The sequence below is a fragment of the Podarcis erhardii genome, assembly GCF_964252035.2.
Source record: "Podarcis erhardii genome assembly, chromosome: 3".
NCBI classification, from domain to species: Eukaryota; Metazoa; Chordata; class Lepidosauria; order Squamata; family Lacertidae; genus Podarcis; species Podarcis erhardii.
In genome coordinates this window covers 37,189,766-37,215,378 of record NC_138507.1, presented here as the reverse complement: position 1 = coordinate 37,215,378, position 25,613 = coordinate 37,189,766, and the positions used below count along the sequence as shown (strand labels likewise).

The 25,613-nt window shown below is 39.5% G+C and overlaps 1 protein-coding gene across 1 annotated transcript in view; it reads left to right on the top strand.

The window, feature by feature from the left end:
• LMBRD1 (LMBR1 domain containing 1) overlaps positions 1-25,613 on the top strand; it is a 47,634-nt gene that overhangs the window by 9,528 nt on the left and 12,493 nt on the right. The window contains exons 4-10 of the mRNA XM_081857157.1: positions 1,775-1,872; positions 3,798-3,865; positions 5,704-5,792; positions 6,716-6,789; positions 17,586-17,711; positions 19,378-19,530; positions 25,302-25,366. Of these exons, the coding sequence (XP_081713283.1) occupies positions 1,775-1,872; positions 3,798-3,865; positions 5,704-5,792; positions 6,716-6,789; positions 17,586-17,711; positions 19,378-19,530; positions 25,302-25,366 (673 nt within the window). The remainder of the gene's footprint in view (positions 1-1,774; positions 1,873-3,797; positions 3,866-5,703; positions 5,793-6,715; positions 6,790-17,585; positions 17,712-19,377; positions 19,531-25,301; positions 25,367-25,613) is intronic.

The window sequence follows — 25,613 nt, the reverse complement described above, 5'->3', positions numbered from 1 at the left end:
GTGCCCAGGCATTCTGTATGAGCGGAACCATGACTTCACAAAATGGCTACCAAAATGTACAAAGGTATAAATGGTACTAAATGTAAATCAAACCGAATAGTTCCCATCATAGATAAAGCTGAAAGCAAATCTCTCCCCCACCCAAGGTAGAAAAAAATACTCAGAATATCACACAATTTTTTTATTTGGGCACTGTAGCCTGACCACTTTTGTGGACAGCTTTCCTCTGTAATCTTTAAATAAAACGTTTTGATGTTTAGATGAGTCTGCAGGACTTTTTATTAAAGACTGCATACTGGTCAGTCGTTCAATCTTTCTTGATTCAGTTTTAGTCTGAGGTTGCCTGTGGGTGTGTTAACAGATCAAGAAAGTGTTGGCAAGCCATTTTTGCAGCCTGTAGGCTGTGATAGGATATTAGGAAGTATGTTGTCATTCCTCTTGCTGAAAGATGGATGTATTTGCCTGGAAATAAAAGTAGAAGGATGGGATGCTTTGAGAATAGAAGATGACACTGGTAGTCACATGGGCACTGAAGGATCTTTGATAATGTGATTTTGATGCGTATTTTGGTAGAGGTGAGCCAAAATGACCGCAGAGAAAAGCATGTTTTCTTCCATGTATGAACCACAACATATTGGGATTTCTTGTTTGCTCACCAATATTTATCTTTAAAAAACATACTGCGACAAAATTTTATACTTGCCGAAGATTGGACTGAAGTCTTGTTTGTGTAACTTGCAATTTTTCAATAAGAAAACGTAAGGAAGAGATCCCTTTTGACTGTGTGATTTGTACATATCATTTTCTGGAGTAAATTCACCATTCTTGTTTCTTGCTGATAGCATAAAAGGACTGTGGCAGTAAGTACTAGTTATAGGGCTCTTTCTGTTTAGTACTGACAGTTGTAGTAAAGAGCTGTTTTCTGCAGTAAAGAATTATTTTCTACCATTCCTGAATTTTTAGTTCTGGCAATTTTTGTACAAAATAGTGACACGGTAAGGGAAGATATAAAATATGATTTTGGTCTGAGAACAAATGATAAAAGCTTCCTGCCCATAGCTATTGTGACATAAAACACTTGAAAATGGGATTGACCCAAGTTTGTCAGTGTTTGCTTGTTACTCTTGACTCTTTCCCACTGTTTCCCAACCCTTTACCTCTCCATTTAAATTCAGACTAAGCTCATCAGAACAGGGGTTGCTACCTCTTGCCCACGTGAGCCTGGAAAGCAACTGAGGCACCAACAAAATATATATATATATATAAACTATTGATAAGATCAGTCACATGCTTTTGTCAGTCATCAGCAAATTTTAATTGGTCAACCAAGCTACAGCCAAAAAAACAAGCAAAGAAGTTTTAGCAACCAAGCATAGACAACAGAGCACAATAAAGCACATGAGATGAAGCACATATAATATGTAAAGCATACATTCACATGTGGCATATACCTCAAGCTGTGAACGCTAGTTTCATAGGCTTACTTGAGTTAGGAAGCTTTTTCAGTAACCATAGTTGTGTTGACCATAACAGGCTCAGCCCTGCTAAACGGCAGATGTTTAATTTTGTTGATGTCGCAAAGATGGCAATCGGCTCTAAGATTTTCTTTCAGTACTTTGTCCTTGGAGTTTCATATAACTTGCAATATAATATATAGTGTATTGCCTCAGTAGACCAATATTGTAGTAGTAAATGAGAGTTTGAATTGTGTTAACATGTTCTTTTAACATCATTTTTGGGGAGAATGATTATTTTTCCATCCTTTCACTTCTAGCACTCTATTCCATCATATTATTTTGTGTGTTCTTATGGATCCCCTTTGTCTACTTCTACTACGAGGAGAAGGATGAAGATGATGGCAACACATGCTCAGTAAGATGTTTACAGGACTTCTGATTGCTTGACTTGGACATCTAGTGAATAAAGAGGTTCTGGTTTATTCTACTGCCAGCTGAAAAAAAAAATCTTATTAAATGCTGTCCAGTGTTAAAAGTAAAATACACTGCTGGTGCTTGAAGCCAGTACTGGGAATTGTATTGACTTAATCTGTCAGTTAACCTACTTAGAGGCTCACCAGGTAGATCCTGAGCTAAGAAATGTGCTGGCTTTTTTGAGAACTCTCATTGTAAACCCTTAACACATAGTGTATGAAGTTGGTTGTTTTCAGCTGACCATTGTTAAGATTAACCACAGCTTAGAATTTAAGTGACACACTAAACTAAAATGAAAGAGAACGTTTCTAATCTCCTTGCAGCCATGCCAGAGGAAGAGGGTATGTGAACTCTAGCTGGTTCAAAATACAGTGAATTTTAATATCCGAAAATTCAGTACAGGCAAAAGGAAGTACAACTGCACAGCAGATAGTTTTAGATTGGTTGCTTAGACCTGCTGTTTCTCTCCTGTGCAGTATTGGAAAATGAAGCAAAAATGTACTGCGTGGCATTTGCTATTTCAAGGTGTTGAGATGGTCACCATCTCAACACCTTGTAATAGGTTGCTAGGGAGCGCAAGAAGGAGAGTGCTATTGCACTCAGGTCCTGTTTGTGGACTACCCACAGGCATCTGGTTGGTTATTGTGAGAACAGACTGCTGAACTAGATACATCTTTGGTCTGACCCAACAAGACACTTCTTACATTATGTTTAACAATGGTTTAGTATTATGTCTAAACACAGTCAGTGAAGGGAGATTGACTTGTGCATATATAAATGCTCGTGAAGTCTGTTTGTGAATAGACGCAGCAGTAACCACAGTACTTCTATAAAATGCTTGGCAATCGTAACTTTTGAGGCACAATAGTAATTAATGCAGTAAATTTTTCATTGATAAAGTGCTTTCAAAAATTATTTCTACAGAAAGCAGTTTTGGCCACCACAGAGTGACGTTTTTGTGTGCTTCTCTAGAAGCTACATGTGAATGTATTTTATCAGTTTAAAGGGTGAGAATAATTTATTGCATTAAATAATATTGTGTTTTTCTCCTCTTTGACTTTGACAACAGTGCCTTTGAGGCGCCAAAAAGGAAATGGGACCAAAACATCCCTATTTAAATGGTGGGGACAGAGAGACTCTAGTTTAAAGAAACTATGTATTGTCTTAAGCAAGAAAACAGGAATTAACAGCTGGAAGTAAAATATAATCCTCTTTTATAGATGAGAACCTGAATACTGTGGAAACTTGCATTTTCATTTTAATGGAAAATATCCAGAAGGCTCTTCCAGTAATGAGCTTTCTTTCTTCATTATCCATTGTTATGTAGTAGACATCTGCAGTGCAGATATCTTGCCCATTTTTAAAGAAACTGTGCTGAAATAGTGGCAGCAGAAGATTGGTACCATTTGATGTGCTTGCTGCATGAAACAGTATGTCTAATGCATATTGGACATTCAAAGTCACACTTTTCTTATTGTTCTGTCAGTAAAGCATTTTGGTATTCCAGATGAAACAACTCTCCCCCCCCCCCCCGTGTGCTGTTCCAGGGGTTCTCCCAACCCCTCCAGAGCCAGTTTTGGGGAGCGGGTGGGAGGAGGAGAGGAAAACCCTGGTGTGCAAGCAGAAGCTGGTGGGACTCATTAGTTAAATCCTGTCCTTGAATTGCAGAGCTTATAAAAGTTCATAATTAACTTTAATTTATTGATATACAGGAATAAATCAAGATCCTTGAGAAAAATTTTAATTTTCAATATAAATTTTCAAAAAATCTGTTTTGTGGGGCATCCAGACAGATGCAATAGGCAGAATTAGCTTGAAGATATTGTTAGTTTCTACATATTCTTACTTTTTGTTCTAATTCTACAGCAGGTTAAAATTGCAGTCAAGTATACTCTAGGATTTCTTCTGGTTTGTTCTGCTCTACTACTAATTGGGTAAGTGTATATGTTTCTGCATTCTAATACCACAAGATGTTGTAGTTTTCAAGCTTGCTGAAATGACCACCGCCTGTCTCTCATATATCAGCCCCCATAAATCTATATTTAACCAATTCTCATTTTAAAGCTCTTGATAATATTGCCTCTTATCTCTTCCCTAATCTATGTCTCCTGCTCTGTCTTGTTTCTTATATGTGCTCTCTGCTGCTTCTCCCTCAGCTTTGAACTTGCACTTGATCCCTCTTACAAAACTTTTAAACCTTTTTAATGCATAGTCCGTCCATGTGTTTGTGTGTCTATTTCTCCCCTCCCAATACAAGCAGTATCTAAAATACCATGTCTTGCTCAGGAATTTACCAAGGTTGTTTGGTCTTGGTAGCCAGCCAAAATCTCTGCTTTCCAGACCTTGCTCCTCCCTTAGTGGGATGAATCTGTTCACACTGAACTTTTGAGATGTTTAAAGCACCTCCGAAGTGAAGCAGTAAGTTGGTGCTGCCTATTTCAAAGTTCAGCAGGTAGTCTGCAGCTTACCAACCTTATGCTTAATGTCATGGCATGGACGAGGTTCTGCCCCCCCTTCCTGTGCTTGGAGGCGAGACGGCTTTTCTTGCTGTCATGGAAAAGGAAATGTACTCTCATCATAAAGAGAATGGTGAGCAGGGTTTTTCTTTTCTCTCTCCTCCATTTACTAATCTTAATGATTTTTAATCATCACCCTTGACAGTAGGGATCTTAGAATAATTTGAGTCCTGCCTGGCTTTGGATATTAAGCTACCTCCAATGGTTTAAGTTCCTGTCTTGTTCTGAAGCTTGTTTTTTCCCCCCTGGTTCAGTTGACATGGAAAGTTTTGGTTAAGGGAAGACCTCCTGGTTTGTTTTCTTCCTTTTGTGACGAGGCTGCATGCTGGTCAAAAGGCTCATATTTCGTTTTAATGAGCCAAGATCATGAGCATCCAATCGGTCAGTGTTTCAAGGGACTGCTACTGATGCTGCTGGTTATCACTGGATGCAGTAATTCCTCTAGTGCACTAGGTATTCTCAAGAACTCCAGTAACAGTGTCCATTGTGCTGCATCAGCTACTTTTCCAATATTGTTAAAATAGTTAAACTCTCCTCATCCCTGTACCGCCACTTAGATTGAAGTGTGCTGTGACAAAGTTAGGCTCCCTCGCTAGCAGTAGCAGCTCATTATTGTAAAGTCTGTAGGTGTTGGTGGCGCAGCTGTTGTTTGTCTGCTAAAATGCTTGCTTTCAGTGCCACGCAGATGTGTGCATCCTTCTTTGACATAAAATTCCCTCATTTTAGCTTTGCAGATTGTTTTCTGTATTTAATTTAGGAATGCCTTCAAAGCTTGGGAGGGGGGGGGGTATTGGGCAGGGTTTGGTCTTCATAGTCTTTTTAAGTGTTTTTAGTTGATAGCCAGTGTTGGCCGTTCTCACTCACTGAAATTAGTGGGCACAAGTAACTTAAATTAATGATTTCAGAAGGTTTCCTCTTAGTAAGCCTTAGTTGAATCTCTCTTTGTATTTGTCACAAACTGTAGCAAAGCTCAGTTTCAATAAATAGTTGATGTTCTGAAATCTTCACTCTCTCTGCATTTGACTGGCTTTCCAGAAACCTCTGCTTTGGTCACCAGATATTGTGAAGTCAATATAGAGTCAATATTTTCAAACCTTTTTTGTTAGGAACACCGAAATGTAGTGCAGAAGGCTGTAAAAATTTCCATGGTAAAATGGATGAGCCCTGTCACCATCCTAGTATTGTAAGACCATTTGTAGTCTTGATGTAGTATATTTTATCAGAGGATAACATTTTTATTTTTTCCTCCTTGTTAGAGCCTTTGTTCCATTGAATATTCCCAACCAAAAAAATACAACGGAATGGGAGAAAGTGAAACTTTTGTTTGAAGAGCTTGGAAGCAGCCGTAAGTTAGAGACCTAAGAAGTGAATGATTTTGTATATCCTTACTCCAAATAAGACAGTTTTCATTGGACTATTCCATTCATCTTTAAGAATCTTTTAAGTTATAGTGTTGCTCCTAGGAGTTACATGTTTGGAATGTTGTGAGTGTCCCGGGCACTATCCCCATTGGTCACTTTTTCACTGTGCCCACATGGACCACATTCATGACCCCAGAAAGGCTAGATGCAGGGAATACCAAATTTTAAGGCAAAAACCTGCAGCCAGAAACAACTGCTGACATTGATCTTCTAAACTCTTAACTTCATGACGGTGTACTCTTTGTTTTGCTTACTTAGGCTGTCATTCCATTGTGTTGGACAATGGTAAAAGCATTTCTATTGTAAGTCCTGTGTCTAGAATAACCTTGCAGCTGAATTTGTCTTTTTGATCTGTGCATATGTTTCTATATTTGTTTATGCTGTTTCCTAGGAATGTGGGTGGTGCTGTGATATAAACCACAGAGCCTTGGGCTTGCCGATCGGAAGGTCGGCCGCTCAAATCCCCGCGATGGGGTGAGCTCCTGTTGCTTGGTCCCAGCTCCTGCCAACCTACCAGTTGGAAAGCACGTCAAAGTGCAAGTAGATAAATAGGTACCACTCCGGCGGGAAGGTAAACGGCGTTTCCGTGCGCTGCTCTGGTTTCGCCAGAAGTGGCTTAGTCATGCTGGCCACATGACCCGGAAAAACTGTCTGTGGACAAACGTCGGCTCCCTTGGCCAGTAAAACGAGATGAGTCCCGCAATCCCAGAGTTGCTCGCAACTGAACTCAACTGTCAGGGGTCCTTTACCTTTAGAGATGACACACGCAGTGGAAAAAAGGAAAACAAATGGAAACAAATGTTCCTTAATGTGAATTTCAGCAAAGCATTTCCCTTTTGTCTTACAGATGGTTTGGCGGCCCTATCCTTCTCTATAAGTTCTTTGACCCTTATTGGAATGGTGGCAGCTGTTACATATACAGTAAGTATTCATCTTTTTGTCTTGTGTTCATTTTGATGTTTGCTTCAGCTACAACAACTTGGAAGTCTTTCCACAGACCTTAATCTATACTGAAAGCCAATGCTTTCAGTTGTGTTGGAGTAACAAATGTGAATTGGAATAGTTGAGTTGTAGGTAAATGTTTTTGAGTTTAGGTCATGTCTCTAAGTGTAAAACTCAATTGAATGCTATTATGCTTTAGCCTTTAAAAGAAAATTTCTAGACTCTGGAATCTTCCCCCTTCAATTAAATACTTTCCTTTTCAAAACTGTTTAAAACACTTTTCTTAACATTGTGCATAGTGGCAGCTTTTTACCATGAAGCTTGATTTAGTTGAGCATGATTGAGCTTTACCATTCCTGTTGGAAGTATTGATGAACCTAATCTTAATAAGAATTTTGTGGAGATTATAATCTGTTAAATAGTAAACTCTTGTTTTAGAATTTTTAGATGACAAACGATGATAGATGATAAAATAATGATCTAAATTCTTCTAAATATATACGTTCATATGTGAATAAGTTTTGCTCCTTGCCTTAAAATGGTAGTAAACTATGGTTGCAGTTTCTCAAAAGTTAGTACCTTGGCAGAGAAAGGTTTTAAAATGAATTGTGCAGATGTAATGTCTTCCTGACTCAACACTATAGAGTCAGCAGAATTTTGATGCCATCCCTAAGTCAATGTGTCAGAGCTGAGGGTATGAAGTGGGATTACGGTTATAGATCTCTGTATTCTGAATATTGACCTTCTCAGCATCTTGGCCAAAGTCTTTACTGATTAAAAGCTTTCACTATAGCAAGCTCTGTTTCACAAAGTAATCTTTTAATACTTATATAAACAGTTTATTCTAGTAACTGTTCCTTCGTCAAGCAAAGAATTTAGAGAACTTTATACCAGTCTCATTGGCCAGCAGCACATGTCCACAGTTAGTTGCATTATTAAAGAAACAAAAACAAAATACAATCGGTGAGTGGCAATTATGCTTCTTCCAGTTCTACCATACTCCCTGTCTGTGTGATGGAAATAAACATATGCTGCCTTACATTTGCAGCGCTTTTATGAGTTTTATGGAGCAAATGTGTGTAAGCACATGAATGCATACAAAATCCTAGCGTTTAAAAAGCATTTTTCATTTGATGTATTCACCACCTGAGGAAGTAAGACCCCTGCAGTTGGATCCACCCACATGGTTGTTTAATAAATACACACATGGCACAAAAACTCCCCAGTGCCATGGGATTGCATTATTGAGAAGTGGCTTTTCTGTGTGGGAAGGGTGCCTCTGTGCTCACCTATCGGTGTGCTGTTTGTGTGTGTGTGTTCATTCAATGGTTGTGGTGGTAGGGCTTATGTATGCAAAGGTTTCACTTGCTTGTTTTTGAGCCTCATTTATGAACACAGATTATTTTTTTCTTGTGGTCTTCTTACCATCAGAGTTAAGGTGTACATTGCTGGACTAGGAGGACCGTTGGTCTGATTTCGCAGGCCTTTTATGCTATTGTTCAAAACACTTTGTGAGTTGTGAGTGATCTTAAGGCACTATTTTGAAAAGCTTTTAAGCTTGGGGCCTTCCTGTGCAAACTTCTGAAATCCAGCAAACCATCCAGTTGAGCTAGGTTGTATTCTTTGCAAGGAATCTCTGTTTTAGAAAAAACATTTACTGCTTGGCCTGGTGTGTTGTTCATTGCAGTGTTTAACAGGATATATGTTACTTTGATTTCTTTCACAACCAAAACTGAATCTCTCTCATATTTTGATTGAACGGTAGCAATATTTTCCTTATATTTGGGATACGGATGGGTAGACACTCCACAAATCTGCCCTTAACTTGTACTCACGTTAACCACCTCTAAACATGGAGCCTCACCGTAAATGATAAATAAGGGCTTGCTAGAAACCCCATTGGCTAATTAGGCCAACCAAAATGTCATGAAGTAGGGTGTAAGCTTGCAGTTACTCCAGAACTCTTCAACAGGCCAGATGGTTAAAATACAAGAGTCTTAAGAGTGTGGGAGGAGGAAGCAGATGCAGATATGGATGGCTTGACAACAAACAATCTTTGATTTTCTTCTCTTTTTTAATACCTAGGCTGTTGGAGAACTCAAAAGCTTGTATATTTTGTGACATTTTGTTTGTCCTAATAAATCATATGGATTTTGCTTCTTTTTCTTCTTATGGGCTAACATGGCTACCTGTTACCCTTTGTTAGAAGCTGTATCACAAACATTGCTTGCTTTAAATGTGTTCTGCATTTAAATGATTTTAGATAACCTTGGGTATTAATAGTGAACCTCTCACCAGCTTTGTGCTGCTATTTGAAGTCAAGGTAAAACAGTATAGTTTTTGCTGTGATGAACGTGATTGATTCTTTCCCCTGCTTCTTTGTTCTTGAAGGGTACATGTAAGTGGCTTTAGTTTTTCCAAAACATTTAATAATGTTTGCATCTCTATGAAAATGTCACTGTAGGTAAGCACTCCAGTGCTGATTAAAAAGATGCAAAAATACAAAAGATACATTTGAATATGTAGGCTGCAACTTTTAAGTGACCTTTTCCGTTATTACTAGTTCACAAAAACTTTGTGATAGCCAATACTTTACTTGCCTTAAATTATTCTATAAAATGTATCATTCATTTTGTAAATGCCAGCATAGTTTAAAATTATTAGAATGTTAAATTGTATCATTGTCCTTTTGGGCAAACTAAGTTTGGGGAGGACATGTACATTCTGCATAGCTCTGGGAATGCCCTAATATCTAGTGGGGTTTCTTTCAATTGATATTTCTCCCTGAAAGGCTACAGAAATACAATAGGCAGGCATGGGTGTGTAATTGCACTGTAATTGAATGTTTTGTCTGCCAAGTATAGGATAATATTGCAAGTAAACTAGTATGACTTTCTTAATGCATATCTTCTACTTAAACTGAACTTGATCTTTGGACTCTTAACATATTCTGATTATATTATTTCTTCTGTATAGCAGTGTAAATTCAGGTAGAATCCCCTCCCATCCTTTCTAGTGCTTGATCTCTCAAGGAGCTGGTGGTACCATGTGCGGAAACGAGAGACTGTACACTACAGCAAGATACATTATTTTACTACTATTGTCCTGTGCTCTAATCACACTGTGCATGTTCACAACTATGCTACCAAAACGTGCAATACATTTGCTTAAATTAATAATTATTTAATCAGGAAAAAGATAATACAAATAACTTCGGAAACTGACCATAGGCTTGTGGTCTAAATTAAAATACATTGTGGAGAGTGGCGGGGGGGATGGAGGGCACAGAGATCCAAGGAAAAGAATGGAGAAGGATTTAGATTTTTGTTGTTGAAGGAATCTGACATGTATTGAGAAAATGTCCTTGGTTAAGATGTAGGGACTGTCAATGTGTATGAACGCAGTGTGTTGTATCATGATCATGAACAGAAGCTTTTAAGGTAGGAAACCTTAAGGTAGACACAATAGATAACAGTCAAGGGAAGTCTGGATTCTGCTACTGCCTTCACAACACATGTGGTAGAGAAGCACAGGTGAAATGTCTTTCTATTCTTTGGAACAAGTTCTCTTAGCAGCAAATATTTTTTGTTATGCCGAGCATGTCAGAATTGAGCAATTCCTTCATACAGGGCTGTCTAAGGCTGTTCTGTTTCCCCCCTGCATCAACTGCCTTGCCACCTTTCGGAAGGCTTATTTTCTATGTACTGTACTCTTTCTTTTTTATTTATGCATTTGCTAAATTTATGACCCATCCTTCTTCTAAATGTTCACATTAGTGCATATTTGTTACATAGGAAAACTGAGCCCCTTCATTCTTTTGCTGTCAAATTAATAGAGAAGATTTGCAAATGATGGACTGCATAGTTCTCACCTTTTGAGAATTGTCATCTTCACTACAGGTTAGCTTATAGCCATTCAGAAATGGAATCATTTTCCTACTGAAGAGATTAAGAGACAAAAGGCAGCATTTTCTATTTAGAAATGCTCTTTACATATTCAAAAAATGGACACAGCTTGCATCAACTTCAATGTAACAGGGATTTTATTCACCACCTTTCTGTGCTACTTGTGTATTATGTGCAGCTTCGCTAGAGGGCAGATGTGGGCAGTAAATATATTGCAGGGCAGGAATTGCATCTTGAAAGTATTTTGTGTTCAGTTTAGTGCTTTATATAGTCTAAAATTGCATGTTATGCATTCTAAAAAAAACCTAACAAATAGCTTGTATTCATTTCAAAACACAACAGTTATTGCCAAGCAGTAATTGTACTTGAAGTTACAGGTTTAATTAACAAGTGGCACTTTCAGTGACTGCCACACATTTGGAAAATGGGCATTATTAGTAGCTGTTGGGACTTAATGGTTATGATATTTACTAGTACTGGAACAAAAAGCACAAGCATTGCACCTTTAATCAAAACTAAGCCGTGGTTGCCAGTATATTTTCTTGTGCTCTAAATCAGAGGTTTTCCATCTGAGATTGCAGCCCAGCTTCTGTGAGGAAGGGACCAAGCCAAGGAAAAGGCTGCTTCCATAGGTTGGCGTGCTTATTTTCAGCCAGTGCCTGAGTCTACCCTTCAGCTCCTTCTGCCCCCTCTTCATAGGGCAAAGCCTGGAATATGGACTGACATAAAGAGCCTTATGCACATATATTCCTTAGTCCTTGTTTTTTTTTATCTTAATAATGGATTTTTAATTGTTGTAAGCATCTTGGGCAGCCAGTTTTAGATGAAAGGCGGACTTTGAGAAAATTGGTAATGGTATTCAAGTTTTCCTGAAAAAACAGGTTGTCCATCACTACCAATTTCTCATGCAATGTTTTAAGGCCCTAGCTTAACTGATGATGGAGAAGATCAATAGTTTTGGCCAGATCCCTTTTGCAATATTCTGCTTGAATTTGGCATTTCACAAGCTATGGGAGTATGGCTTTGGAGAGCTGCTGTTCCGTGAATAAAGGCAGTTTTGTTGGATGCTGCTTGTATGAGAGTAAAGGAGTCACTTATATTTTGGCCTTAAACTCTGCCAATTCAATAGGCTTAGCTGGAGTCAAGGAGCAATACTGTTGTAAGATATAGATGGTAAAATGGAGCTCATATACAGCCATTTATCTCTTTTTGAATTTCCACAGCAGTGCAGTTGATCCTGGGTAAGTGGAAAGTTTATTTTCAAAAACGAAACTGAAAAGAGGGAGATGCAATTGGCTGATAAAATTTGAGTCAATTGAGAATTTGAGATAGTCCAAAGAAATTTTTCTTTGAGTGGGAAATGCCCCAGTGCCTTATTGTTATTTACATCACCTCCTCAAAAGGCGAAAGTGGCGCATTGCAATACTGGGGCCCCTTGGTTTAACACCTCTTGCAAACAAGCAAGATCCCTTCATTCTATCTATAATGAATACAAAAACTCTAATGCCCAGGCTCTACCACCCTCCTATTTACAAGCCAAAAGAGCATACAAACAGATTTTAAAGCTGGCCAAACGCGAGTGGTACCAAAAGCGTTGGCGAGCCTTGATTGCGGCCTCTAGATCCCGCAGACCACAGGAATTTTGGGCTCTGATAAACAAAAGAGGAAGGAAGTACCCACTGGCGATTATCCCTGCGCCCACATGGGAACAATTCTTGAGTAAATATTTCTCTTTGGCAGAGGAATCCAACTCACTCACGGAATTCCGAGCCGACCATCTACCTTTGTGGCCCTCTACCGACCCAGAACTGATAATGGACTTGATACTAGATCTGAAAACGGGCAAAGCCCCTGGGCCGGATCTAGTCCCTGCTGAGGCTATTGTTGCGCAACCAAGGTGGTGGGCTGAAATTCTGGCCAAAGTCTTTGATGCAATTAATTCTACGGGGCTTATCCCTAGGTCATGGAAGGAGGCCGTGATCGTACCAGTCCATAAAAAGGGTCCCCCTGCTGACCCAGAGAATTATCGGAACATCAGCCTTTTGTCTATCATCGGGAAAATCTATGCAAAATTTTTGCTGTCTAAGCTGTCCCATTGGGCATACGACTCAAACTTGATTGGCCATGAGCAAGCGGGCTTTAGGAACAATTATTCGACCACTGACCATATGGTAATTATGTATCATCTTGCCAGAAAATATTCTGCCCCGAGTCGGGGGCGCCTATGTGTTGCTTTCATAGACTTAAAGGCCGCCTTCGACAGTATCCCAAGAAACTGTCTATGGAAGAAATTAGAGAGATGGGGCATAGATAGAAGGCTGTTATGGCTTATAACCCAATTACACCACGGGTCGTCGGCTAGAGTGAGACTTACACCGGCGGGAAACCTATCCAATGAGGTCCCAATAAATAGAGGAGTGCGCCAAGGCTGCATTTTGGCCCCACTCCTCTTCAGCTTGTTTATTAGCGACATGAAGCTCTTTCTGAGTGAGTCTCAAGCCAACATTCATGCCCCCCGCCTAGCTGATTTTCGCTGCCCTCTGCTCTTATATGCTGACGATGCAGCGATCCTTTCCTACTCTAGAGTCGGTTTATGCAGAGCTCTAAAGATTTTTGCAGCTTACTGCAAACTCAACCACCTGACAATTAATCATGGAAAATCAAAAGTACTGGTCTTTACCAGGTCTCGGAAAACTTACAGCTGGAAATTAGATGGAGTCCAATTAGAACAGGTTTTCAAATTTAAATACCTGGGAGTCTTTTTTCACTATAACCTAAGCTGGAAGCCACAGATACAGTATTTACTGAACAAAGGGAAAACAATACTTTACACTCTACTCCAATTTTTTGCGGCCGACGGAGCCTCCCACATCCCTTCTGCATTGAAGGTGTACCACGCAAAAGTGGTTTCCACCCTCTGTTATGCTGCCCCCCTCTGGGCCCCAGGGTCCAATTTAACATCGCTGGGGACATTGCAGAATCAGTTTCTCCGTCGCCTCCTGAAACTCCCCATGTGTGTGAGCAATGCAGCCATACATCTGGAGTTAAGGATTGCATCATTGGAGACGGTCATCTGGAAGCAAGTCTTTGGCTATTGGCTGTCCAGCTGGCATAGGCTTCCCGACCATTACCTCTTTCAGTGCCTCTGGCGGGATGACTTTGTTAACCCGTGGGTAGGAAAAATCCATGCCAATCTTTTGAGCATCGGAATTTCCCCAGCGGACTCCTTACAGATGAACCTACGCTCAGCCAAAAGCCTTATCGAGCAAAGATTAGCAGACATTGAAAATCAACACAACCTCTCCAGGGGTGGGGGTGTCTGCTCCCCCAGGTATCACGGAATAACCCCACCACTTGGCCTTCCATCATACATGTCATCTCTTTCATCTGCACCACACCGACTTGCATTTATTCGTGCAAGGTTCAATGTTTTTCCATCGAACCTGTTGAGCTACAGATTTTCCAAGGGTTTGGTGTCTCCGCTATGCGAGTGTGACGGGAAAACAGTTGAATCTCTTCCTCATATAATGTTCAACTGTCCCTTACATAGCATAGCTAGGACTAAATTCCTGGGTCCTGCTTTACTGCGCTTGGTTGGCAGGCCTGTTGAGTCACATGCCGCACTGCTCTTGCAGGATACAGATCCTTCTGTAACTCTGCAGGTGGCGAGATTCCTGAATGCGGTTATCTCACACACAAAAACCACCAAAAAACAACAACAACAACAAAAACTAATCGGACAGTCATGATGAGAGTGCATGACGGATCTCGTCTCCAGTTCTCCTTTTTCTGTGAACCGTCCCTTGGATCTTTCCGGGCCCCAAGCCGTTACTGTCACTGTCCAATGACCCACCCTTGCATAGTGGTGTTCCCCTTCTGTTGTTAAATGTATTGGTTTTTATGCTTCTGTGCTTTTATGTTTGTACATATTTTATGGGCTAATAGCTGTAAATAAATTAATTAATTATTTACTTACATAATTCGTATCAGGATTTATCACCATGATCTCATTTCTGTTACACCGTTTTCTCTTTTTTTAGTTTTCAATAATGTGTGTACACATACATGCCATCTTTGCTTCTGGCATTTTTATAGCTTTTGCTTTCTGGATAAACAGCCTCCATTCCTCAGTTACCCTTTTACAGTAAAGACAGTTTATGGCTGTATATCTTTACTGTCTTTACTGTCTGATAAACAGTTCCAAGTTTTCCCCCTTCAGTATAATTTAGAAATGCTATTAACCCCCCTCCCAAACAGCAACCTATTTTCACACATTTTTGTCACTCTACTTTCTATTGATATTAATACCTGGTATTGTTAGGTTTCACCTCTTACAATATTCCACCACCAGCACCAAAATGGAAAATAATCTCTTGGGAATGATTCTACATCATGACATAGCATCCTGCCCTTGGAGCCACTCTGTAGCAAATGGGAACACCACCAGGCTGCTCTGAGAGTTGAAGAAGCAAAGCCTTTTCTCTTGTCTAAAGAGGAAAAGCAACCTGTTGCCACCTCATCTTAAATAATATTAAGCCCCTACAGTGGTACCTCAGGTTACATACGCTTCAGGTTACATATGCTTCAGGTTACAGACTCCGCTAACCCAGAAATAGTACCTCAGATTAAGAACTTTGCTTCAGGCTGAGAACAGAAATCGTGCTCCGGCGGCGTGGCGGCAGCGGGAGGCCCCATTAGCTAAAGTGGTGCTTCAGGTTAAGAACAGTTTCAGGTTAAGAACGGACCTCCGGAACCAATTAAGAACTTAACCCGAGGTACCACTGTACTCATGACCAAATGCTAAAAGATTTTGAATAACCCTTGAGATTATTGATTCAGGTAGGTAGCCGTGTTGGTCTGACACAGTCAAAATATATTTAAAAATTGCCTAGTAGCACCTTAGAGACCAACTAAGTTTGTTCTTGGTATAAGCTTTCATGTGCATGCATACTTCTTCAGATACTTGAGATTATTATAAGCTTCATAGTCTGTTTTTACTCATCCTTTCTGTATTATATTTTTTTAATGCTTGGGAATATACTGTATTTTCAAATATATGGTTATTCTCTTTTTTAAAGACCAATATAAGTTAGCTTATCCCCTCCCCATATACTGTCATGTCACTCATCTTGAACAAAACACCTGCGCTTCAATTTAATTTTTCCACCTCTTCCTGTCATAACTGGAATTGCTTTATAGGTCACTGTCTTTTGGGGGGTGGGGGTGGGAAGGGTATATTAAACATTTTCTTTCCATTTCACAGACTTTATTTTATGTGCTTTCTAAATTACTAGGTATTCCTTTGCTCCAGTTCTTAAATTCTTCTTTAGAGGAAGATTAAGAGCAAGGCTTTATCTGTGGTGGAACACATTCCCTACAAATAGTTACATAGGTGCTAGGCAACTGAGCTCTGTATGCCAGCTCAAAACTTATTTGCCCAGGCTTTTAGTGAATAATGCTGTGATTTCTGTTTTATCTGGGTTGTGAACTAATTGTTTTTACAGTTTTTATTTTTTAACGACGTCTTAATGATGTTGCTTTTGCTGAAAAGTGGCATGTAGATAGGAATTAACGGTGGGTTACAAATAACTAGTTTTTAAAATATAGGCATTACTTTCTATTTTCTCGGGGGGCAACAGAGAGGCTCCCTCTAAAGATAAGAAATGTTGGTGGCAGCACTATCTCACGATTACTGACCATTGGGAAACTCACCATCCAACTTTAGTTTGAAAAGCCCCAAAACCTAACTATTATGGAAGAACTAACAAACCATTTGAGGACATCAAGAAACCACAAAGCCGTAGACTCCTTTCATAAAACTTGGCAAGACTCTTTCCTTTATTGATAAGGATTATGTAGATGCACAAGTGCCAAAATAGCATGTCCGCTTCTGGAATCTATACCTATTTTATGAGGTGTTCATGGAGATACTAGCCATTTATAAACTAACAAATGAGAACAAACCCCTAGCAGTGTAGAGTGATAAGACCTTTATTCTCTTCTGCTCATTACCTCAACTGCCTGCCTGTACCCCACAACAGACCCATTTACCTATCTACTTCTTTGCTCTCATAAGCAGAAGGTTGTACTGAATTTTTACGTTGCTGACTACTGAATTTTTATGTTGCCGATTTTATTGTTCGTGTTATTGTTATATATAGTAAAAAAAAATATGAAAACGATCAAACCATTCCACAAGGAATTTCTATTCTCTCATTCCTGTCTTTCATTTCTCCTTCCTCGTCTCCTACAACTTTTAAAAAAAGAATTGTTGCTCTAGAAACTTGTATACTTTATCTATGTTTGTCAAACTGCCAGTTTTTTATTTTCTCCCCTTTCCTTAGATGTACAGAGTCCTCATTTTTATTGCTTTTTATAATTTTGCAGTCTCCTGTTTTTTTGTTTATAAGATTTTCCATTTTTCTTATGGACTACTGCCAGTCTTGTACTGTATCCCTTTACAGCTTTATTGTTTGCCAAGTTCCTCAGCCTCTAAAATTGGACTACAGCTGAGCATGTAACCTTCCTTTCTCAAAATTTACAGCACGTCTGAATAAGTAGCTACAGTTTTTCATACCAGCTATAGTCAATTGTCTTCCAAATGCTAAGTTTCTCCTCCATCCTCTATTGATCTCTAAGATGATTGAGGTAGAGATTGTTGCAGTTGAGAGGTATATAATTTGTTTGACTAAGCACCCACTAGTAGTCCAATACCATATTCATTATATCGTGCTGAGATTGGTCTGATGGGCAGAATATGAATAAAACAACTACTTTCTGTGTTGGTTCTAGGATACTGATCAATGTTTTGTCTCAAGGTGATCACTTACAATTGAGAATTAAAACCATCTTTGCATTTCCTCCCCCCAGGCTTATGGCATGTCCGCTTTGCCTCTGAACCTGATAAAGGGAACAAGAAATGCTAGTTATGAACGCTTGGAAAACACTGAAGATATTGAAGAGGTTGAGCATAGTATACAAAGGATTAAATCAAAGGTTTGGTTGGGTTTCTGTCTTAAAATATTGTTTTTTAACAGCTTTAGCTCTCTGGCCAAACAGGCTCTCTTAATTTTCATCCATTTATTAGGTGTTGTACTGCTGTGACTTGACCTGTATTTTCTCTCATATGTATCTTATCTTTTGCTTTCTGTACCCTGCTCTGATATTTAACAATGTGAGCAGTTTAAAATCTTTAGAAATATATGTTTAGATTGGGTAGAGGGCAGAGCTGGCTCAAGACATTTTGGCACCTGAGGCAAAGCACAAAATGGTGCCCCTTCCTTCCCCTTCCCACCAGAGAAGGAGGAGTGAGTGAAGGTCTACATCAGGAACAAGGAGGGAATAAATATATCCATTGGGATTTGATGCCCCTGTGCATCCTGCCGCCCGAGGTGGCCGCCTCACCTTACCTCAATTGTTTGGTGGTGGTGGTTGTTGTTTTTCTTCTATTATGTTTTATTGTAATTCATATTTGGTGTTAGCCGCCCTGAGCCTGGCCCTGCCTGGGGAGGGTGGGTATAAATATTTATTGTTGTTGTTGTTGTTGTTGTTGTTGTTGTTGTTGTTGTTAACTTTAAAAAAGTATATACTGTAATGTATATCTAGTGAGATTGAAATAACCAAAATGAATCTTCACAGTTGTATATAACGGTAACTATTAGCTCTCCTCTCCTGCTATATACTGTTCTTTTGATTTAACTGTGGCAGTGGTATTACAAGTTTCAATAATTTTCACACTTCTAAAAATATGAGTACTAAGCACACACACTTTTCAGTGAGGCACTTGCAGAGAGGACATTTTTGAGACTTTATAATTGGATTGATACTCTTAGATCAGAAAAATATCTCTCCACATATGCTTACTAGAACAAGTGATTTATTGAGTAGAATTAGTGCTTTTCTGGTTGTTGTTGTTGTTGTTGTTTAAATGTGGTGCTGGTACTTATATCATGATAAATGGTAAAATACCTCTTCCACTCCGCCACTTCCTGCACCCTCTCCCACGTCTTTATTGAATTTGTGATCATTTTTTATTAGAAGGTTGATTATAATAAATCAAGAATACATAATAAATATGTTTATTGAGTGTCAAATAACTAAAACTTGAGCTAAATTGCTGCTGTGGGGGCATGGCATAGCACAAAATGGTGACCATGAGGATGTGGCATAGTACAAAATTAGAGTACAGCCATTCCTGTGCCCCCCCCCACCTTATGCTTGCCATGCGGAGTCAGCCAAGCACTGATTCTGATTGTGGAGACCACACAATATTGATTTTTCCTACATGCAAAACAATGCTATTATCTGATTACAGAGAGCATTTCCTGGTAACAGGGAAAATAATTCAATATGGCCACAGTACACTTATCTTTCGCACGCACATACACACTCTTTTGCGTTCCTTTTCCCGCCATTTTTTTAAAAGCAAGCCCCAGCATGGGCAAAGAAGGATTGTCTGAGGGGAATAGCAGGGGGAAGCAAAGCTTCTGGTATTATATACTGGACAGAAACAAACCACTGAGTGGAACCCTTTTTAAATGGCATAGCTGCTAAAATGAGATACTGGATATCTTTGAATTAAGAACCCTAACAACCATGGAAAAATACAAACTCAAACTTCAAGATTTACATCTTTTGTTCTCCCCCTTACACCCACCGTTAGTGCAAAGATGGTCGGCCTCTACCAACTCGGGATAGGCGGACACTGCAACAGCTTGAGGACAAGCTAAGAGCCCTTCGAAGGAGAGGGAGGCATCTGGAATATATTGAGAAGAGCTGCTGGACAAGATTCTGTGGAGCCATGAGGCCACTAAAAGTAAAGTATAGCACATAATTTTTTTGATGTATACCTGTATTATGTAAAACCACTAACTGGTTAGAGCACAAATTTAAAGTCCTTTTTTGACAATGCATGCCAGTTATGGGTGGTCCCAGAGCCTGAGGTAGGTAGATCATTCCTTTTTCTCTCTCCCCTTCTCTTCCCCCCTGCTTTTTCCGCTCCTTGCCACCAACATGAGATTTGGACTGAGGGCCCCATGAAAGCTCTAAGGCTATAGGTTGTCCACCCCGGGTTAGAGGCAGAGGGATACAGGTAGCTGCCACAGTATGAAACAATGAATTTTTTTAAAAGGTATTTTTTTCTATCTGGCTAAAAATATTTACCATGATGACAAGAAATGACAAGAAGTGGTCAGTTAGTTTCATGTGCTCAAGGTCGTCCCCCCAAGCTGAACAGCAAGGAAAAAACAAGAGTAATCACAGTACATCGGTACCTTGGTTTTCGAATGTCTCTGTTGATGAATATTTCGATTCTCGAATGCCGTAAACCTGGTAGTAAAAGCTTCACTTTTTGAATGCACCTCGGAAGTCGAACATGCCATGCAGCTTCCATATTGACTTTTCTGTTTTGAGTCTCCTGTATTGAGTTTTTGGTTTTTGAACTTTTTGGAACAATCTTCGGAACGGATTCAGTTCAAAAACCGAGGTACCACTGTAACAGTTTGCTCACCCTGATAGCCCATTTGTGATATGGCTTTCAAAATCTGCTGTATCTGTGGGTAAATGTGGCCTGCTCACCTTGGGCTCACTTAAAGCAGCTCTTTGCATCTGAGACGTTTTATGCATGTTTTCACACTATCCATTTTTCACACTATCCATCTTTAGAACAAATCAAACAAACAAAAACCAGTACTTTTACTTTCCCAGGTTGTTGGTAAGCAGGATAAGACTAGAATACTCTAGACCAAAGATTCTTGGGCGGATTATACTAATTAAAGTTCAAATAAGTCTTTAAGAATGACAGAAAATGGTGCTTATGTTACCAAGATGAAGGGACACGGGTGGCGCTGTGGGTTAAATCACAGAGCCTAGGACTTGCCGATCAGAAGGTCGGCAGTTCGAATCCCCGCGACAGGGTGAGCTCCCATTGCTTGGTCCCTGCTCCTGCCAACCTAGCAGTTCGAAAGCACATCAAAGTGCAAGTAGATAAATAGGTACCGCTCCAGCAGGAAGGTAAATGGCATTTCCGTGCGCTGCTCTGGTTCGCCAGAAGCAGCTTAGTCATGCTGGCCACATGACCCGGAAGCTGTACGCTGGCTCCCTTGGCCAATAAAGTGAGATGAGTGCCGCAACCCCAGAGTCGGTCATGACTAGACCTAATGGTCAGGGGTCCCTTTACCCTTTACCCTTTAAGAATGACAGAAAATGGTGCTTATGTTGCCAAGATGTAGGGAGAAATAGGCAGTGATGTTACTTGGATGGACTTCCATTTTAACACTAGGTTGGAACAAAGAATCAACTTAGTAAACTCAATAAATAAATACTTGCAATATTTTGTAACATTAACAGTAATGCGTCTTTGTCAAATGTGTTTGCACAACATACTGTTTAGAAATCAGTCTGGTCAGGTCTCTTGTGAACCTTTTCAACTATTTCTGCCTTTTTATAGTTTAAAGAATACAAGCAATCCTTGTTTTGTGCAGGGGTTACATTCCAAACCCCCACAGACGTCGGCTGAGTGCGCGTAAGCCCACCCTGCCCCTTTTCATGATGTCTTTAGAACATCGGGGGGCTACTTTTGGGTTTGGTGATGTGTGTGTGATCACGCGTCATTTGGACATGCCTGAATCACTTGCTGCCTGTGTTATGATTCAAAAGTAAAAGCAAGAAGTGGAAGATAGACAAATTTATACTAGCCAGTGTAGTCACGTAATCTGGGGAACCGGGTTTGCGTCCCCGCTCCTCCACATGCAGCTGCTGGGTGATCTTGGGCCAGTCACACTCCTCTGAAGTCTCTCAGCCCCACTCACCTCACAGAGTGTTTCTTGTGGGGGAGAAAGGGAAGGAAAAGGAGATTGTTAGCCGCTTTGAGACTCCTGAAGGGGAGTGAAAGGCGGGATATCAAATCCAAACTCCTCCTCCTCCTCCTCCTCCTCCTCTTCTTCTTCTTCTTCTATAAGCACTAGATAATTGTGACATCAGTTCTTTTTTTAAAAAGTTGATTTTTTAAAAAAGTTCTGTTGATTTACTTGGAAATGAGGTTCCTTTGAAATATTCTTAGGACTGTAGCCACTGACAGTTTTGCAGTGCCACAGGGTCACAATCTATTTAGCAACTATATAAACTAAGTTGGAAGCAGGAGCAAGATTTATGGTTGAAGTTACTGATAAAATTGGACAAATAGTGGATCAAATTAAGATGGGTAGACAGGTGGAGAAATGTGTCAACAGACTTGTAGGATGAACAAATAAGCAACAAATTGAATTTAGAGTTAGAAAAGCATCAGGGCACGAATGTGGAGAAATGAAGGTATGTAGCAGAAGTAGAAGCAAAAGCCTGAAGACACTGGGGATTTTAAACTTATATAAACAGGATTACACCTGAATACTGCTGAAAGTACTTCTGGTTTTCAATATGCATGCTTTCTACCAGAGATCCTTTCAGCATATCTGGGTTGAATTGTCACCAGAAAAATATTCTTTCATCTTAAAAATACCCTCTTCATATCTAAAGACACAAAAGTTACATGCAAATCAATCAGAAAATGACCTTGTAATGTCCTGATTGTTTAAAATACTGAAGATAAATAGAAACTGCATAGTATTTCCAGTTTTATAGAAGTACACACTTGTCATGTGTTTAGTCTGGAGGTCAGACCTAATAAATTATTCCCATCATCATTATCCTACCGTTCACTCTTAGGTCCTAGGGCAAGTTACAACAATTAAAGAACAACATTAAAAAGAGTGAATCCTAATAATACACATTTCAAATGTCAAAAGCCAGGGTTAAGGGATGCATCTTCAGCATTCCCTAGAGCTCTTTTCAGATAACGTGTTCTGGATATTTGGTATATATACACAATGCAGTAGTAGCTTCTTACAAGTTTGCATGCACTTTATATCCTTCAAGGACCTTTTCCAGCATGAAAGCTTTTACCACAAACACATAATAGCATATTGGCAATTAGGTAGAATACAGGCTAATTATGTTTGGTTTTGCACCAAAAGCTTAGTTCTGTAGAAAAGCCTGGTCTGTTAACTTTCTATACCATTTCCTTGTTGTGTAGAACTTAATTTCATAGTTCTCTTTGGCATGCCAACTACCAGCCAGATGGGCGGGGTATAAATAATAAAATTAGTATTATTATTACACTTGGTATTCACAGTTGCAATTATGCAGAAGCTGATCAAATGCAAACTTGAGCTTTAATGCCCTGTTGTAATAGTAGTTTGGTTTTTTGAGCATTGGACGGTGTCTGTGTGTGCTTACTGGTTCCATGTGACTGTCTCAGTTTGTGGTAGCCATGTGTAAAGAAAGTGCACATAGTAGGGGCTTGTAAATTTTCAGGGCACCTGTTAGCCTTTTCTGTTAAATGCCACATCCCCTTTTGTAATTTATTGCAATAAAATTGTGTATCTTGTTTGCAGTTAGCTATTGGGAGCCACTTCACTCAAGGCTATCTTCCTGCAGGAAAAATAGAGGGTAGATGATAATTTGGGATACATACAAGTTACATTTGTGTAGGAAAGTTTTACAAAGTGACCTCCGGTTATCGTCGATACTGCCTATGCTGTTTTCCTTTTAATTGCATGATCTAAAATTGAACCAGCACACTGCTTGGAATGCACCATGATCTTAGTTAACATTCATTTTTTCACTGATAGGTAGCAAGTAAAAGCTAGTACAAATTGGGAAAAATGACATTTATTACTATGCTTCTGTAGTTCACGTAACACAAAATGCACTCGTCCCAGAATGCACTCGTCCTACAATAAACAAACACTTTGTCTTGGAGAGTGCCGGTCATTCTCTAGAGTTATAGATATTTGATCTGTGTGATTTCTCCCCCTCCCTCCATCTCAAAACAGATACTGTGATTTTTCGTTTGTGAACAGTTGAGAATAGCAGTGAACATATGGAGTTCTACATTTGGTATTTGCAGCTCATTAAGAGCTTCCACTGAAAATTTATCTTGAAAAAAGGTCTTACATTGTGCTCTCAATCTTTAAATGAATATATTTATCTTGTGGCTTCAATTGCTCAGAGAATATTGCTTTGGAAAAAACAAAAACGAAAAACAAGATTGCCAAGAAGCCAGGCAACACTTTTCAGTCTTTATTACATGCCATTATTTTACTGTGCAAGTGTGTAGGTTTGACTTCTTGTTGCTTTCCCACTCTTTCTATGTAGTTTCAGAAAAACACTTCTCTTAAGCAGATCTCCTCAGTGTGAAATTTCTTAAATTCAGTGGCCAGCTGAATTTCAGTGTGTGTGAACCTTTAGATATACAGAAGGGATATTTTAGCTACACTGCATCATTTTGATTTTTGCTTAAATGTTTGTCACTTTCACACACTTATAGTGGTGGGGGTAATTTTCTAAAATCTTCTTGCTCATTCTGCATGGTACTGTGGGGACTGCCATTGTGGAGACCATAGAACAGCTTAGCAAGTTCTTGAAAGCTGCTTGCGCAAGGGCTACGTGTGTGCTGTAATAATAATAAAAATTTATTATTTGTACCCCACCATCTGGCTGGGTTTCCCCAGCCACTCTAATGTGCTACAATTTAATGAGATGCATGTAAGAAATTGTATTGGGGATGCTTTCCTCATTGCGGTGTTTTTTTTTTTTAAGTATTCATCATTTTATAACATCTATTTTTAAATATCATTTTTGTATTGTCCTCTCTGATGGTACTTGAAAATGAACCCATGCAGTACAAGCCATGGGTGCCATTGAGAAAACGAGATTCAGTGACAGCTTAGAATTTACAAAGCATGAACAACTTAGGTCCAAGGTGCCTTAGAGACCACCTAAACCCTTATATCCCAGCTCCAGATCGTCTGCAGCAGTGTCGTTGGTTGTTCCCCAAGTTGGTGGTGCTCATTTGACATCAACATGAAATAGAGGATTTAGTGTCCCCATTCCAGCTCTGTAGAATGCTCTGCCAGTAGAAATTAATCAGGCTCCTTCAATTTCACCCTTTAAACTTCTGCTGAAAACTATTCTGTTCCGCCAGGCTTATGCAGGCAATTCAGAATACAGTACATCTTTCCATAATACGTAGTTGATTGTGTCAGATTTCAAATTTTGTATGTGTTTTTATAATATGTGTACATAACTGTAAAGCAGTTTGCTATTTTTTACGCTATAGTGCAGGGATGTCCAACATGTCGATTGCGATCTATTGGTGATCCCTGCGAGGTTTTGGTAGATTGCGGTCGATCACTGGCCCCCTCCTGGCCCTGGCCCCGCCCCTTCTCCCAGTGCCAGCCTCTATTGCTACAGAAGGGAAGCCGGAGTTTAGAAATGGAGGTTGTTATCTGGCCAGCAATTGTAAGATTAGTGGCTGCTTCTGTTCCTCCCTCAGAAGAGCTGCGCAAAAGTCCCCAACCCCCCCAAAATGGGGCATCTTCACTCCCCCCCAAAAAGCTCAACAACTTTGACCACCTGAACCCCTAAAAAAAGGGGGTAGATCACTGCCAGATTTTAATTTTGAAAGTAGATCGCAGTCTGTCAGATGTTGGCTACCCCTGTTATAGTGTTATATACTTATTTTTATTGAATCAATAATTTGTCTTTTAGATTGTCTGGGGAATATTTTTTATCCTTGTGGCCCTGCTGTTTGTTATTTCACTCTTCTTGTCCAAGTAAGTTTATAGTGTGTTTTCTACATTTAAAAATGAGGCTGTGTGAAATTATATTACTTGCAAAGTGGAATTCACGCTAACCTTTCATGTGAATATGTTTCTTGTTTACCACCCCAAAATTGAGAGTGGGTATGAATCCAGTGGTTTAAATCCAGAAGTGAACACAGTTTATTAAATATTACATCTCTCTTTTGGATTTTCCCTTATTGTAATGTGTTTCGCTCAAAGCAAGCACTTGCTGCATTGC